The 16,547-nt window shown below is 55.0% G+C and overlaps 1 protein-coding gene across 1 annotated transcript in view; it reads left to right on the top strand.

Moving 5' to 3' along the window:
- The first annotated feature begins 5,075 nt into the window (after positions 1-5,075).
- The window catches only part of NR5A1 (nuclear receptor subfamily 5 group A member 1), a 52,964-nt gene continuing 41,492 nt past the window's right edge, over positions 5,076-16,547 (top strand). Inside the window, exons 1-3 of the mRNA XM_026657337.1 lie at positions 5,076-5,177; positions 8,843-8,984; positions 15,095-15,735. Of these exons, the coding sequence (XP_026513122.1) occupies positions 5,076-5,177; positions 8,843-8,984; positions 15,095-15,735 (885 nt within the window). The remainder of the gene's footprint in view (positions 5,178-8,842; positions 8,985-15,094; positions 15,736-16,547) is intronic.

Here is a 16,547-nt window from a genome sequence, read left to right as displayed (position 1 = left end):
AAGACAGAATGCTGGGTGTGCATTGGGATTTTGTGAAGGGAATTGCAGTTTGCTCAGGCCCGTGCCGAGTGTGCAGACACTTGTAGAACCCTGTGATGCGCTTCTCTTTGTAACATCAGTGCTGGCCACCGCATACGGTGCGCCTGCTACAGAGGGGTTTCGCTGTGACGTTATTATTAGGCCTCTTGTGTATATGTGAAGGGGGTGGGAATGTGTGTGTGGGGGGGGGATAGTGTGTGGGGGGATTGTGGGGGGTGGGATAGTGTGTGTGAGTATGGGGGGTGGGATATTGTGTGGGAGGATTGTGGGGGGGTGGGATAGCGTGTCTGTGGGGAGCCTTCACTGATCTGCTGTGTAAAGCCTTGATTCCTGTTTTCTCAAATGCAACGTGATGGGTGATTGTGGTGCGGGGTTCATACCTGCCTGCAAGCAGCAAACTTCCATTAACAGAACAAAACCCACTTGATCAGTAGAAAATGTACGGTGCACATTAGTGTGTTCCGGAGTAAGCTGTGCTCTGATCTCGCTGCCATGCAATGTTTCATTAAGTGTCTCTAAACTAAGTGAAGCAATGAATTAAATCCCAGCATTGAGTAACTGCCATCAGCTAAGGGGATCAGGTCACCGTTTGCATTAGTTACTCCAGGCGGGGCATGTGCAATGCTCCTATAGTTGTCTATTGTTATCGACATTATTAATTTTCCCTAGCGAAGGATTCAAATGTTCTAATACACATAGCACTCCTGCAGCACCTTTCAGCTGAGGATCTCAAAGCACGGGACAATCTGGAATTCCTTACTGACGGACTAATCCCAGGTCCCTGGTAAAGTCAGGGGGTGATATTCTCATCTCCATTTTATGGTTGGGTTAAATTGCCCGCCCGAGGTCCCAGAGTAAGGTGGGCGGCAGAGGTAGAACAGAGCTCAGGAGTCTGCACTGAGTGCTAAGCTGGTGCTGGAGTTTTCAGCTGAGATTCAATTATCAGGTTGTGGATTTGAGTAACTAGAAATGGAGCCGTTCCTGGTTTCCAAGGGCTGGGCCCGAGCAAGCATAAAACCAGCAGCTAAAGGCCCATCTCTGGCTAAGGAGGTGAAGCTTTCCTACCATCACATCACTATAGATCAGGGGTTGGCAACCTTTTAGCAGTGGTGTGCCGAGTCTTCATTTATTCACTCTGATTTAAGGTTTCGCGTGCCAGTCATACATTAACGTTTTTAGAAGGTCTCTTTCTATAAGTCTATAATATATAACTAAACTATTGTTGTATGTAAAGTAAATAAGGTTTTTAAAATGTTTAAGAAGCTTCATTTAAAATTAAATTAAAATGCAGAGCCCCCGGACCGGTGGCCAGGACCTGGGCAGTGTGAGTGCCACTGAAAATCAGCTCGCGTGCCGCCTTCGGCCCGTGTGCCATAGGTTGCCTAGCCCTGATCTAGATCATTAGAAGGATTTCTACAGCCCTTCAGGGGAATGAGAAGCCAGTAACTACACTAAGAACAGGCTCAGCTGATTTTTAAGAGGCTGCTGAGTTCTGGTCACCTCTGGGCCCTCTACAGCTTCAGTGATTGAACTACAGTTCACCCTGTAGTCCGGCTCTCCTAGGCCCTGGGCTGTGGATGACATCTGCTACCATGGGGGTGTGCAGGTTTGTCTCGCAGCTGCTTTTCCCGTGTTTATGGTGCCTCGGAAGAGACTTGGAAACATGAGCACCTCCCGCCTTTCCAGGGCTGAGGCTGGCACTGACTGCCGGAAGGAGGAGGGTGGCTAAATACAAACCTCTGAAAACCAGCAGGGACAAAGTTGAGGAAATGACGGCCAGACCCTGCCCTCCCAACCCCCACCTTGGGGGGGAAGGGATAGCTCAGTGGTCCCTTCCAGCTCTATGAGATAGGTATATCTCCATATTATATTATATTACCTTAACTCTGCCCCCTTCACCATGGCCCTAAGCTGAGCCTTCAGCTCAGCGATCACACTACTGGGGCCTTCCCTCACCTGTGGCTGACAGTGCAGGAGGTGCCCAAGAGGGTGGGGGAAGCTCTTAGGCTGTGTCATGCCCAGGGTAGAGGTGGAGTTTAGCAAGCCCCAGTTCAAACCCAACCTGTAGCCCATCTGCTCAGCCTTCGCCGCTAGGCCCTGGCGAAGCCTGGGGGTGCACTGCGCTGCGGGCCAGCTGTCTGCTAGGCCTCCCCAGGCGCGAGTGCAGGGGAGAGGCCTCGGGGCTGCGTGTGACTGCCAGGGTGCTGCTGCGTTCAAGTGGGCCCTGGCACTAGACAAGTGTTCGCAGAGGGGGAAGCGCTCTCCCCTGTCTCCGGGACAGACCAGGGCCATCTTCCCTAGGTGGCAGCCTCCTGGCAGCGCTCGGAGGACAGCTCTTTTCACTGCTCTTTTATACCGTCTTAGAGCGCAGAGCCACAGGGCCCAATGTAATAATCCCCTCTGCTCACAGGCCTGCTCCAGCCACCTTTCAAACCCAGGTTCGTCGCTCATTATTTAAGGGGCTTCAACTGCTTGGGGGCCCTTTAATTTTTTGTTGGGGGGGGGGGGGTATTGTTGTTTAGAGCGGTGTTTCTCAAGGACGGGTCTGTGAACCAGCACGGTCCCTGGGATCTCCCTGGCACAGTTCAGGGGGCAGCAAGTTGGTCCCTGATCTGGGCAAGGTTTGAGAAACTGCTGCTGTAGAGAGCTGGTCAAATGTAGCATCAGATCTCAGTGCCCTGGGGGGGGGGGCAGCACCATCCCCTTGGCTAAATACTGAGGGGGGGGGGCAGTGGCGGGGATATATTCCCCCCTCCCCCTCCCAGCACATAATATAAAACAAATGGGGGCCCCTTGAGCAGCTCTGGGCCCTAAGCAATTGCTTAGTCTGCTTACGCCTAGCGCCGGCTCTGACCTGGTCAAGGGGCTGCATGAAGGGCCGCGGGCAGGGAGCGGGGGTCTGGCCATGGTGCCACTGCTTCGGCGTTAGCAAAGGCAGCGTCTGGTCCGCGTTAGTGCGCGGGGTGCTGCGCGCGGGGCTGAGGCGGGGGCAGGTTTGGGGGGGCGGCCGGACCCTGCAGGGCAGCTCCTGGAGCAAAGCCGGGCGCTGTGGCCGGGGGCTGTGGGGAGCCCCACTGAGCCGGCCGGGAGCCGAGCGCCTCCGGGGAGGTGCTGAGCCCCCCACATCCCCACGGCCTCGAGCGGCGGTTCGGGGCGCTCCCCACTGAGCTGGGTCGGGCCCTGGGCGGGTTTCCATGGTCGGTGTGTGGTTCTGCCCCTGGGCTTTGCCCTGGTTAGGAGCTGAGACCGGCTCCCGGGCAGCTGGTCTCCTACGTGGGTCCCTGAGGCGCCCCGAAGCCGGTGCAAACAGAACCCCCGGGCCCCTAGGAGCCCTGCGCTTCCCCCTGTGAGCGCTGCAGGCCTGGGGCAGGGAAATCCCAGACCCCGCAGGGCCGGGGCGCCGGAACCGGGCGGGGAGCAGCCGCTGCCCAGGCCGGGGGTTCCGTGGGCGCGTGTGATGCAGCCCCCCGGCCCGTGCGCGCCCGGGGACGGACCTGGGCCGCCAGGACCCGCCTGTTGCAACGCTCCTGCAGCGGGAGGGAGTCAGAGAACCAGGAGGGCAGAGCCCGGCCGGCTCCTCCCCAGCCAGCAGGGAGCCCCCGGTGCCGGGCGAGTCCCAGACGGACCCGCTGGGAGCACGGCCCGGACCGGCCCGGCTCTCGGGGCCGCAAACTGCCCCTGCGCGCCATGAGGGTTAGCGCGACATTTGCGCCTGCTCCCCTCGCGCTGCTCCCCGGGGCCGGGCCGGGTGTTTCTGAGCCCGCGGAGCTGAGCGGCGGGATCTGGGCACCTGGAGACGGGGCCCACCTCCCCCTGGGTGCCGGAACCATGGTCCAGTGTGGGGCGCGCTGCGCTGCCCAGGGCCCGGCCCTGGCAGGCGTTGTGCGGGGGCCGTTCCGAGCCGTGCCGGGCTAGAGCCGGGGGGGCGCAGCGGGAGGAGGGGGGTAGGGGAGGCTCTAGTGATCTCCGAGGAGCCGGGACGGGACGGCTCCCTGCAGGGCACCGCCCGGGCACGGGTCCGAGCCCCGCGGCACCGCTGAGCCTGTCACCCGGCGCGGGGCAAGCCCTGGGGCGGCCCTGCCCGGCGCTCTCTGCCTGCCAGGCCGCTGCAGCCCAGGGTCCGAGTCCCCCGCGCCCCTTCCCCGCCGCCCCGGGACCGCTCCAGGCTCCCCGGAGAGCCGGGCCGGGGCCTCGGGCCCCCTCGCCCAGGGGTGGCGGCGGGACCCTGCAGGGCCCGGGCCCGCTCTGCCCATGGCCCGGTGCTGGCGGTGCCGTCGGCGCGGGGAGCTGAGTCCCGCCTGCGCTTGCAGCGAAGTGGAGCCGCCGAGGTGGGGCCGGGCTCGGGCCCTGGCTGCTGCCCGGCGGCAGCTCCCGCGGTGACAAGCCCAGAGGTGCCCGCGGTTCTCCCCGCGCCCCACAGCCGAGGCGCGTCCGGGCCCCTGGAGCAGCGACGGGCAAAGCCAAGACCTGCCCCCGCTTAGCCCCCGGCCCCAGCCGGCCCCCGAGTGCGCCCGGCCAGCGGGACCCGGAGCTGGGCACGGGCGGTTCCCCTCTCGGCCCCAGGCCTGTCCCCGTGAGTTCCTCGGGGCAGGGCGCCGCTGGAGCCCAGACCCCTCGCTGCTCCCGGGCACGGCGCACGGCCCCAGCACCCCCAGGGCAGGCGGGTAGCCCGAGCCCCGCGCCCGGCCCCTGGCACCCCAGCCCCGCGCCCAGAGCGGGAAAGCCGAGGGTGGCACCAGAGTCTCCGGCCCTGCCCTCCAGGTCCCTTCCCCCGCCCCCGCCCTGCTCCCAGCCCCCCGCGGCTGCTGCGGCCCCCCCACAGGCGGGCTTGCCGCCCCTCGGGGGTGGTCACTTCCCCGCACCAGCCTGGATGTGCAGCCTCAGGCGCTATAAAGGGTCCGCCCGCAGCACCCGCCACCTGCCTGTCACGCTCCGCAGCGCCCCGCGCTCCGCTCCGCGCCTCCCCGCCGGGCCGGCCCCACGGCTCCTCCCGCGCTGACCCGCTCTCGTTCCCCGCAGGCGGGCCGCTGGAGGTGATGGACTATACCTACGATGAGGACCTGGATGAGCTGTGTCCTGTCTGCGGGGACAAGGTCTCCGGGTACCACTACGGGCTGCTCACCTGTGAAAGCTGCAAGGTAGGAAACCGCCCGCGGGGCCGGGCAGGACGCGCTGGCTGCTATCCATAAGGGCCCAGGAGGAATTGGTCCGATCGCCCCTTCCAGGCGGGCTTGGCTCCAGTCTCCTCGCTCCGCCGCGAGCCGGGGAGGCTCGCCCCGAAAGGGGCCCCTAGCCGCCGGCCCCAGCCAAGGGCGAGCGGGGGCAGGGCGGGCACCCCGGCCCCTGCAGGGTTTCGTTGGCAGGACTTAGGGATGGATCCGCAAGGCCGGGAAATCGTTGTGCTCTAATTCCCCGCGCTGCAGAGCTGGCGAGGTCCGTCGGGCTGGGGGTTTGAACTCTCCAGAGGTGCCTGGCGAATCCATGCCGCGGGGTGTTCGTTCGCCGTGGAAAGCCCCGATCCCCCCGGCCGGTGCCCAGCCTGGGTTTTAGCCGGGAGCGCGGGACGGAGCAAATATCGTTTTCCATAAAATCGGGAGTCAGTTCCTGGGCGAAGCGCTCGGCGGGTTTGATAGTGCGACGCTTTGCGCTTGGAGAGTCTGAAGCTCGTGTGAATGTCAGCGAAGGGGCTTCACTTTTCTTGAGCCGCTCCGCAAGTACAGGAGCTGGGGGTAGCTGAACTTTCCAAACCTAACTTGCATTTTGACCATAAGAAATGCCAAGTCCGCGGCCCAGCGCCTGTGAGGGAAACACTCGCCGGGGTGCACAGGTCACATCGGGGAGATGTGACAACGGATAATGAAAGAACGAAAATAATTTCTGTTCTTGGAGTAGAAATGAGCGGGGTGAGCGGATTGTATCACTAGTCCCCGGGTCTACAAACCAGCCCAGCCTGCACGCGGGGAGTACTGAAATAATTCCGCTTTGCTGTAAAGCGTCGGAGTGCGGCTGGATTTAGTGTTTCTGTTACAAACCCCGATTAAACTGCCGGGGGAAGTCACGCAAACCGCTGGCCCGAGGGGGTTTTAGTCAACAAAATCCGCCCCCCGTGCTAGTGTGTGAAAGTAGATCGACGTGCAAATTAATATTATTTTTGTACGCACATAAGACACGTTTCTGCGCAGGTTTAGCTACGTGTCATGTAATTTGTTAAAACGAAAGTGTAGCCAGTCCGTGGGGTGAATTGTTTCCTCCACAGGATAGCGTGCAGTCACTCCGAGATCTATGGCCGGAGTGTAACTCCGGAGCAGGTAGAATCATTTCGCTCCGGATTTATGTACCCGCATTTCCCCAAGTTCATTGAGTTTAAACGGCGCAAGCGAGTTGCCGAGGTAGAGTGCTTATCATAGCTGTGTTTTATTTTCCGTTTGACTCTTCGGCTCATCAAAACAAAATAGATGTTTAGGGTCGTTAGAGATTTTTTAAATAGCTCTTTAGAAGAACTATTAGGAAATATTAATTTTATAGCAATCAAAATAAATTAAATCAAATGGTTCAGGGATTTTTTTTCCAGTTTAAAAACGTTAACCCTATAATTAGCCCGCTCAGTGGTGCGGGTTGTTTTTATTTCGCAGTCAGACGGGTGCACCGTTGCTTGCACCACTAATCTACACAACGAAAGATACCGAGCCCCAGGAGTGTTGTTTGCTCTCAAATGGAATCGAATTGAGCGCTGTCCTGTGTCATTTCATCGGGCATCGTTCTGGGCTGGCCGCGGGGGAAAGGTGCCCCCGCAAGGCTGCCTGGCTGCCGGGGGACAGGCTGCATCAGACCCGCTGTAACTTGCGGGGCATCTAAGGCGATCCGAGCGCGCTGGGTTGATGGGGTATCCTGTCCAAATCCCCTCGCAATTCAGCGGCAGTGCAGGTGACCGGCGCTTTAGAAGTGCCGGAGACAGGGAGAAAATCGCGGAACCAAATACCAAAGTGACTGGTGGAAAGCGAAGCCGAATCGGGCAGAGTTTTGTTGTTACTGCGGGGGCTGATGTTGGGTGAGGGACGCAGTACGGGGGGGGGGGGGGGCCGCTGTTCGAGGCCTCTCTGGAAGGAAAGCGGCTCCCCTGACCTCTGAACGGGTTTTCCTCCCCCTTTATTTCCCATCCGCTGCTTGTATGTGTCCGGCCTGAAGGTGTAATAAGGTGAAATGGGAGAATCTCCCAGGCAATGGCAAATATCTTTTGCAAACTGGAGGCTGGTTGCTACCTGTAGTTTCTGGTTTAAGGGGGGAGCAGGGGGAAGTGGGGTCTTTTCCATAGCACCAACCAGAGAACAGCAAGATCCCTCCACCTGCCTGGGGCTGGGGAGGAATTGCAGAAGCTGAAAAGATCCTAGTTTAAATGCGGCCTCCCGGAACAGCCAGCCCTTGGCTGTGTTTTATTTTCAGAGGCTTTAGACTGGGGGCTAAATCGGACTCCTTAAAACGGGGGGGGGCAGCTCTCAAATTGCTTTTGAATAATGTTAAACAGTCTCCTTGCTCTCGGTGGGGAGCATCGCACCCACAGGCCCTGTGCAGACACAGCCTGGCCCTGCATTTCCTTCTGCCTGAGCCCCGGTTCCCCTCTGGGGGCAAGCCAACAGCACATGAGCGTCTGTCCCGGGGGGCATTCTGGAGAGGCAGAGGCCCTGTGGGTGCTGGACTGAGCAGGGTTCTGCTGGTATCCTGCTCTGTGGTCTGCTTCACATGGGTCTTTCTGGGGCCTTTCTAAGGGGCCCACTGAAGTATCCCAGTATCTTCATTGCTCTCTCTGACCAATGGGGGTGGTAATGCTGAGCTGCCTCTCACAGGTTTTGGGCGAATGTTTGTCCAGATCTTTAAAGACATAAATCACGCTATAGACACAGATTTGTATTCAAAGAGCAGGCCCCTTTTTAACCTACATTATTAATGAAGATTGAGAGGCAGGCTGCCGTTCCCCCCTGGCCGGATTCATCTTCTTCACAATTCCCCAAATTTGTTTAAAAAAGAAATCTACAAAAGGAAAGCAATGGCCTCACTGGCTTCCCCCTGGAGCCCTGGCATTTCTAAGCATTCAGCACTAGCTGCTGTAAATAGGTGTAACTCCATTGCCTTGAATAGTGCGCTCCTTTACGCCAGCTGAGCATCAGGCCCCTCGTATTTCAGCAGAGTCCTAAGCAGATGAAAAACATCAAACGTTTCCCGTGGTCTTGCAGTCAGATTCCTGGAGTTCATCTCATGTCTGACTGAGAAGAGACACCTTCTCAGGGCAAGGGAGTTCAGACATTGGGGGAGAGAAGCCAGGCCTGCAACCTTTTGTCTTTTAAAAACTTGAACAAAAATACATGACTTCTGGCTCTGCAGCTCCTGTCTGTTACTGTTAGCTTTTCTGGCATTGTGCTTCCCCCATGGCACTGCTCACTGCTGTTAAATCCAGATCAGAGAATTTGTTCTTGCAGTTTTTGAAGTAATTTCCCCCAACGAGAATATAGGGGCCAAGAAAATAAAAGCCACCAGCTATGATGCACTGTTAGGCAACAGCAGAGCTCAGTCACCTAAGATGCTATTTTAATCGATGTGTAGTGTCCAACTCTCCCAAAGCCACTTGTTCCTCTGCCCCGAGGACAGTGGGTCTGCAAAGTATTTCTCCAGGCAAGGAACAAATCATCTATGTTAAACAGCAGCCTAGTGCAGGATCCTCCCTTCCCCAGGATGCTTGCTTAGTCCTGGACATACTGTAAATGCTGGTGTATTAATGCACTGCATTTTTGCCTTCTCTCGTTATCATCAGGGCTTTTTCAAGCGGACCGTGCAGAATAACAAGCACTACACCTGCACCGAAAGCCAGAACTGCAAAATCGACAAAACCCAGAGGAAGAGATGTCCGTACTGTCGCTTTCAGAAGTGCTTGACGGTGGGAATGAGACTAGAAGGTAAGAGCCCCGGTCTGCCGCCTCGTGTCACTTAACTCGGTGTGCTCCACGGGAAGAATGGAGGGGTCGTCAGTTGTACAGATGTGGTGTAAATAGTCAGGGGCCCTAAACTGGGCCTGATCCTGTGACGTGTGGAGCACCGTCTTCTCCCATTGATATCACTGGGACTTCAGGGCACCCAGTACACAGGATCAGGCCCAAAGCCAGCTATGACAGCTGCTTATAGCAAAAGAAATTCTTTCTTCAGTGTGTTGTAATTGTAATTTGTTCATTTCTTTTTATTTAAACACGATTTGGGTTGGGTCAGTGGATCCGTATCTTCATGGGCAATATTTTAGGTTATGAGACTGTCTGGCACAGCTGTGCCTGGGAATTAAGCAATGACCTCAGAATTAAAAACAGCCCTTGGTTCCCACTGTAGTATCATCATTCCAAGTAAACTCTCCATTCAGGGCTAGATTGTTTTTTTTTCCTCACCAGTCTCCAGGATACAGCATAGCCAACCCCTAGCATTCAAAAAACATGAGTCAGGCCCCTGAAAATCATGAGATTTTTTAAAAAATAATAAATGTAGGGTTCTTTTGATTTGCCTTCTGGTTTTTCAGAATTTAGGGTTCACACTTTGAAGGTTTTCTTTGCAAGCTAAAGGGCTTGAAAATGTTCTGGTTTTTGGTATTTTGGTTTATTTTAAATGAAAACCAAGATTCCCCTATCTTTGCATAATTCCAGGGGGCGAGGCTTTAAGGAAAACACGGAGTATCGTGAGAATCAGGATAAAATGGCAGAATGCAACAGTGAGAATATAATTTTTCTTTTGCCACATTCACTATAAGAGAAATTTCTCCTTATACAAGGGGACCCATAGTAGCAGAGGGGATCTCTCACCAGATTGACATTGGGGTCATTCTACTGATGTCAGTCTTGATTTGTGCTGGTGTGGCTGATAGCAGAATCAGGCCATATTGTTCCTCTGTATTACGATGTGTTTTACGTGGCACTTACCCACTGATGTTGCAGAACTTCACAATGCACGCAGGGCTCAGGGCCAGGAAAAACCATTACAAACACCGGGTAACAAAATGGAAAAAAAAGGACTAAACTTTACACCAAATCAAAAGATCTGGGCAGACAGTGTTGGGGCTAGCGGGGTATCTCTCACCTGTTCAGGGCTGGGGGACTCCGTGCTTCGTTCACATGGGGATTAAGGGCAAAGTGGGGGTTGAACATAAAGTACTGCTAATACCTGAATACAAACTGAAATCATTTCCCAAGCAGGAAGGAGGCAGAAGGCTTTGGAGGCTGAACAGTTAAGAGCAGGACACAATGTTTAATGGCACAGGCAGCTAATGCAAACTCCCAAACATGGAGCTGGCATCAGCGCTGAGTGTCATTTCAAAAGCAGATCTGCGCCTTAGCCCTGGCTGTGACTGGAGTATTAGTTACAAACAGTTCCTGAGCCAACTGTCCGGCTTACCCAGAGGCAGGGCTTAAGTTGTGCTAAGGCTTGGCAGTTCAGAGCCCTGGCACCTCTGGGCTGGGCAGTTCAGAGCCCCGGCACCTCTGGGCCTGGCAGTTCAGAGCCCCGGCACCTCTGGGCCGGGCAGTTCAGAGCCCCGGCACCTCTGGGCCTGGCAGTTCAGAGCCCTGGCACCTCTGGGCCTGGCAGTTCAGAGCCCCGGCACCTCTGGGCCTGGCAGTTCAGAGCCCTGGCACCTCTGGGCTGGGCAGTTCAGAGCCCTGGCACCTCTGGGCCTCGCAGTTCAGAGCCCTGGCACCTCTGGGCTTGTTGCATCAATTATGAAAATAAAAAAATTGCTTGAGCCTTGGCACCTAATTGCTTGAGCCCTGGTACCTCTTTCATTACAAATTAAGCCCTGCCCAGGGACTTTGCTAAATGGCAGCGTCTGACGCTTTGTCCCAGCACTCTGTCTTGTAACAGAACAGGCACGGTCGCCTTCGCTGGCAGTCAGAACTCACGCTCTGCTCCTGTGTGCAGTGAATGGGTGAGGGACACTGAACTCAGAGCCCCGTGTTCCCTGTTGGCAACAGAGTTGCACCCGCCTGACTTCCAGGCGCCTCCCCTGCTTACAGCAGGGTTGAGTGTGGTCCTGTGTGTTTGTGGGGCTCAGAGACAAAGCCAGGATATTTGCTGCCTGTGTGTTCAAAGCAGCCTTTTCCCCGCCCTCTGAGCTGCTTGATGAAACTGCAGTAGCTTATCCACCAGGGATCACCTCGAGGAAAAATAACATCCCAACTTGACTGTCTGTCTTTTGTGGTGAAAATTGGAGCTTACGTTTCCTTAGTTATTAGTATTTACTGGGCAGAAAATCTGAACTGACACTTCTAAAGAGATCCTTCAACTCAATAGGACAAAAGCAAGTCTGAAATTATTGATTTTGGGGACAAGTATGATGTTGACATAGGCCTCTCTTGATGCTCAAGAAAGGAAACGACTGAGAAGTCTGGACTGTGTGAACAACACAATCTCAGCATATCCCAGACAAATCCAAATGCTCACCTGAGTGCCCTGCAGTAGAGCGACAAGAGAGTCTCTGAAGCTGCTCGGCAGTAACAGAGTACAGTGTGTTTTGTGCTGATCACAGTACAGCTTCAGATAATCAAAGGTTTCACATGCAGGCTTTCCCTCTAGAGTGACAGCACAACACGGCCCATGCAAGTTCACCCTGCTGAGCATGTTTCACAGAATCAAACGTGTAACAGAGGGGCAGAAACACTGAGTGGTACAAGGCAGGGGCAAGAGGGATGCAAAGATCCAGTGGAGAAGGCTCTTGCACCAATCGTGGTGCGATTATGTGAAGGGCTGGCGAGGAGGCCAGTGCTAGGCCTGAGATGGGAGAGGGGGCAGAGAGGGCCTGTGATATGGGCTGGAACAAATCCAGGGAGAGTTTTAAAAATAGGAAGAACAATTTCAAAGCAGATCCTGAAATGGATGGTAGGTGCGTGGGGGAGGAGCTTCACTGAGAAGGTGGGCGGAAACCTTGATCTGTCAGGAATACTTCTCTGTAGAGTACAGAATTAGTAACCAGATCCCGGTAGAGCGGGCTCTTTCTGCACTAACTCTGGAGAATAAAGGAGTAGCTGAGGCCACACTAAAGATGTTTCTGTTTAGAATGGAGATGGGTGAACTCACTTTGCCTAATTCTGACCCTACTCCATGGGTTGGGAGGTTTACACACTATTGCCATCACTTAATAGACACTGTGAGGAAAGGCACAGAGAGTGGGAGAGAAATTAGAGTGAAAAATAATATGGCACATAGGGCATCTCCTTATAGCAACCTAGCTTTGATCCTTTGCTCACAGCAAAGAGTCTTAGCTAGAGCTGAGTTTTTTAAGGTGCCGTGTGTATGTGAAAGAGAGTGAGAGCAGGTGAATGGGGTTGGAGTGTGTGTTAAACTCCAGCCAAAAAGATTCAGGAACTCCGACTGGGTTGGGAATCCAAGAAACAGTCTAAATAGCTGCGAAAATTTCAGGCTCCATCATTTTTGTCTGTCCTTAGTTTGGAGGCATCTGTACTTCCTGTTTCATTTTGTTCCTGGAGACATTTGAATGAATACAGGATCTTTGCTTTTCTGACCAGTCCGTCTGCCCTGCCCTCGGTTTCCCACCTGAGATCAGAATCTTGTGTTTGTGGCAGCACAAGAGCCCAGTTGGGATGCAGCAAACAGCAAGGTGTTTATGATCCCAGGTGAGGCAGAAATAGTAGGCACAGGGGAACGCATGAGAATCAAAGCACGTCTTCTCTCTTAGGGTGCTTGTTTTTAAAGAGAAAAGGGTGCGTTCATTTCCCGCTTGTGAAAGATGCCACACTGAGTGCTCTGGGGCCTGCACGCCTCTATTTATTCTACAGCACTGCACAGGTACAGCCCCGGTAGGAGCTGTGCAAACTTCCTCTGCACACCCCACTGTGCCACAAGCCTGTGTCGCAGGAATCATTTCGAAGGGTGTCTTCACTAGCCATTCTCTAGCAGTGATGGGCATGAAAACCTGCTCTGAGCAGGTAGAAGTACCTGAATGCTCCCTTTGTACTGGGGCTTTTACACTGTGTTATGTGCTGGAAATGGGAACAAACCATTGTAGTGCAGACAAAGGATAAGTGTGGAAGGGGAGTTCGGTCTCTCTGGCTCATTCAGTGCTTTGCCTTTCTGTGGAGGCTGCCACCAAGGGCGCAGGTTAGTGCTGACGGTGGAGGTGGTTTTTACATGCTCTCTGTGAGCCATATAATCTACTGCCCAGCCACTGGAGGGTAAATCGGGTGGGATCTCAAACAGTGACCGAGAGGTGAAGTGTTCTGTATTCCACAGACATTGTTGCCTTTAGCCAGCCAGCCCCCCAGAGAGGCTGTTTCCATGCAAATATCCCTAGGTAAGAAGGAATGAGGGAGGAGAAACAGGATTCTCTCTAGAGAGAGCCGTTCTCCATGGAGTGTGAGTGCCCCTTCAAGGAAAGTCTCTGCAAACATCTCCTGCCTCCTGGCTGGCTTTCAGTCCCTACTGAATGCTCCCATGTTCCCAGCCAGTCTCTGAGAAACTTGGCCAGCGCTGTGGTTCTGTTGTGCAGTGAAGGTTGCTAAAGCGGGTTTCTGAGGCTGCAGTGAAAGGAAAGGTTAGTGAGAGGCCTTTTGCAGAAATAACAGCTGAAGCACAAACACTTGAACTCTCCACTCAGAGTGGGGTGGCAAAGCTAGTTGCTTTCCCCTTTTGTACACATTTTCCGTGGCTTCCCAAGCACTCGGGTCACCAGCCGCCCAGCCTTTCTCATGTCCGTCTGTGCAGATCTCCAACGCGGAGCGTTCAGCTATTTGAGGCTCTTCCAAGAGTGTTTTTTTAAGGCAAAAACACTCTTGGGAATGGCCACAGAGGAAAGTGAATGATCCTGTGAAACAAAGAAGCACCTGTTTCCTAGAGCAGTGACACATTCTTGTGTTTCTTTTGGGGTCCAGAGAGAACATCTGTTTCTTTGAAAGGGGAGAGGTTCTAATGGGCCCGTTAGTGTGAGGAGCTTGTTGTAAGACTCCTTGGGCAGAGTTTTAAGCTGTTTTTAATAACACACACACCGGGCCAGGCCCACTGCTGGTGCAAATCAATATAATCCAGTTGAAGTCAATGGAGCTAGGCTGGTCTACACCAACTATAGATTTGGCCCATATGTTTTGGAGCACTCGCTTGACCACTTGTCTTGCGTGTAATGGTCGTGTTGGAAGGGACTGACAGGAAGGCGTGCACGACTGGATCCAATTCAACAAAGTCTCACCGAGACACTATTGCAACTCCCAGTCATTCAAAAATCACGAGTCAAGATCCAGCAAATTGTGAGGTTATGTTTAAAAATCTTGAGACTTTAAAAAACAGTAACTTGGGGTTGTTTTTATTTGCCTCCTGACTTCACATTTTCAAGCATTTCTCTGCAAGAATGAGCACTAGAAAATGAATTTGTTTTCCCTTTTTTTTTTTACATGGAAGATGAGATTCTCATGTATTCACCTGACTCCAGGATCTTGGGCTTTAAGAAAAGCACCAATATTGCAAGACTTGTGATAAAATAGTGAGACTTAGGCAACGCTGCTGAGATATAGTTTTCGGCAAATTGAAACTCTTTGATGTGATGGCTAGTGAGTGGCAATGCAGGGAGTGGCTGAAGATGGCCTTACTGCTGGGGGGCAGGTCTGTGACACATATCTAGACCCCGGGAAAGAAGCAGCTCAGTCATGGAGGACGGGGCCTCAGGAACTGGGCGTGTTCTCAGCCTGATGCTCTTAGTGTTCCAGGGCGAGGGCGTGATGCCGCCTCACTAGGACAGCACCCCCTACTGGCTGGTCAGAGGCAGCATAACAGTCCCCAGGAGAGACTCTGCACCAGGACCCCTGTGTCCTGATGCAGCCATCCATCGCTCCCATGATGGAACGGCTGCAGGACAAGATGCATTGTTTCACCACTATCCGGCCTTTTCCCCTCCTCCTCCTCACCATCCCCTTCCCCCCAGTCTATCTGGACAGAGCTCTCAGGGTTATTTGCCATGATCTTTTGGGAAGATAAGGCTCCCTTGGGCTCAGTTGAATTCCAAAGGCCGTTCTTTCTCTCTGCCCCACAGCTGTGCGAGCGGACCGGATGCGAGGAGGAAGAAATAAATTCGGCCCCATGTACAAGCGAGATCGTGCCTTAAAACAGCAGAAGAAAGCTCTGATACGCGCCAACGGCTTTAAGCTGGAGACTGTGCCTCAGATCGTATCGCCAGTGCAAACTGACTACAACCTGTCCTCCACCATCCACGGCATCCACTCGGTGTCCAAGAGCCTGCCTCCCAACCCGGCCACTATGACGCCAGTCGACTATGACAGAAGTCCGTATGGGACGCCGTCCTTGGGAATGACTGTGCCTAGCCACGGGGCGCTGTCCAGCTACCATTACCCCTCCTTTCCCAACCGCACCATCAAGTCAGAGTACCCCGACCACTACACAAATTCCCACGAGTCCGTGGCCAGCTACATGTATCCAGATGCCTATCCCAACAGCGCCCCACCCGACATCCCTGAGGTCATTCTCAAGCTGCTGCAGCTGGAGCCCGACGAGCCCCAGGTCAAGGTGCGGATACTGGCTTGTCTGCAACAGGAGCAGGGCAAAGGCCGGCATGAGAAACTCAGCACCTTTGGCCTCATGTGCAAGATGGCAGACCAGACCCTCTTCTCCATTGTGGAGTGGGCACGGAGCTGCATCTTCTTTAAGGAGCTGGAGGTAGGTAGTTTGCTTGGCTGGTCACTCCAGGGTGGGGCCTGCAGGTACGTTCCAAGAGGCAACCCGAGCGAATGGAATAGACAGTGGGGCTGAAATTTGCCCAGCAGAGAGGGACCCTGCAGGCCCCTCACACCACTGAAGCCCTTAATAAGGGGCCAAACCAAAGGGTGTAACTGGTGCAGGGGGCCTGGTGTGACGCCCTGGGCTGGGAGGAATCCACCCTGCGGCATCTGGCTTCCACCAGTCTGTGCACAGAGCAGGATCCCGAGTCACTGGCCTGTGGCAGGTCCCCCCCCCTTCCCGCACATTCCCGGGGGCACAGACCTGGAGCTGGGCACGAGGAAGGCAAGAGAGGGGGAGACAAAGCTGCCCCAATTCAACTGTTGTCTGGGCGAGGAGCTGCAGGCTCAGCACTGGGTCTCCTTAGAAGCCTCTGCCCGGGGCACAGGGCGGCTCAGAGCCCAGGCACTGGGAGATGGGAACTCCCAGCGCCCCAGTTCAGATCCCCCCCAGCCACCCCTCCTGGTGGCTGTGTGCTGGCCTGGTGGAAATGGGTTGAATGGGTCTCGGCCCAGACTCTAACGGAGAGCTGCCTGCTCCCCAGGGACACTAACTGGTGCCGGCACCCGCAGCCTTGGCCTCCAGACCGGGGGAATTTCCTGCCATAGCCGGGGTGGGGGAGGGGCATTGCTGCCCAGCTCCTTGGGGGGAGGGGAAGGGCCTGGCACTGCTGCCCAGCTCTCCTGGGGGTCCTGCCCTGCCCAGTGTCTCGGCACCGCTCTTGCTTCCCGGGCTCTTTCCCTGCCTCGAGC

Source organism: Terrapene carolina, unplaced genomic scaffold (genome assembly GCF_002925995.2).
Source record: "Terrapene carolina triunguis isolate 2854851 unplaced genomic scaffold, T_m_triunguis-2.0 Scaffold238, whole genome shotgun sequence".
Taxonomy (NCBI): domain Eukaryota; kingdom Metazoa; phylum Chordata; order Testudines; family Emydidae; genus Terrapene; species Terrapene triunguis.
The sequence above is the reverse complement of the archived record's forward strand: the minus strand, read 5'-3'. Positions and strand labels throughout refer to the sequence as shown.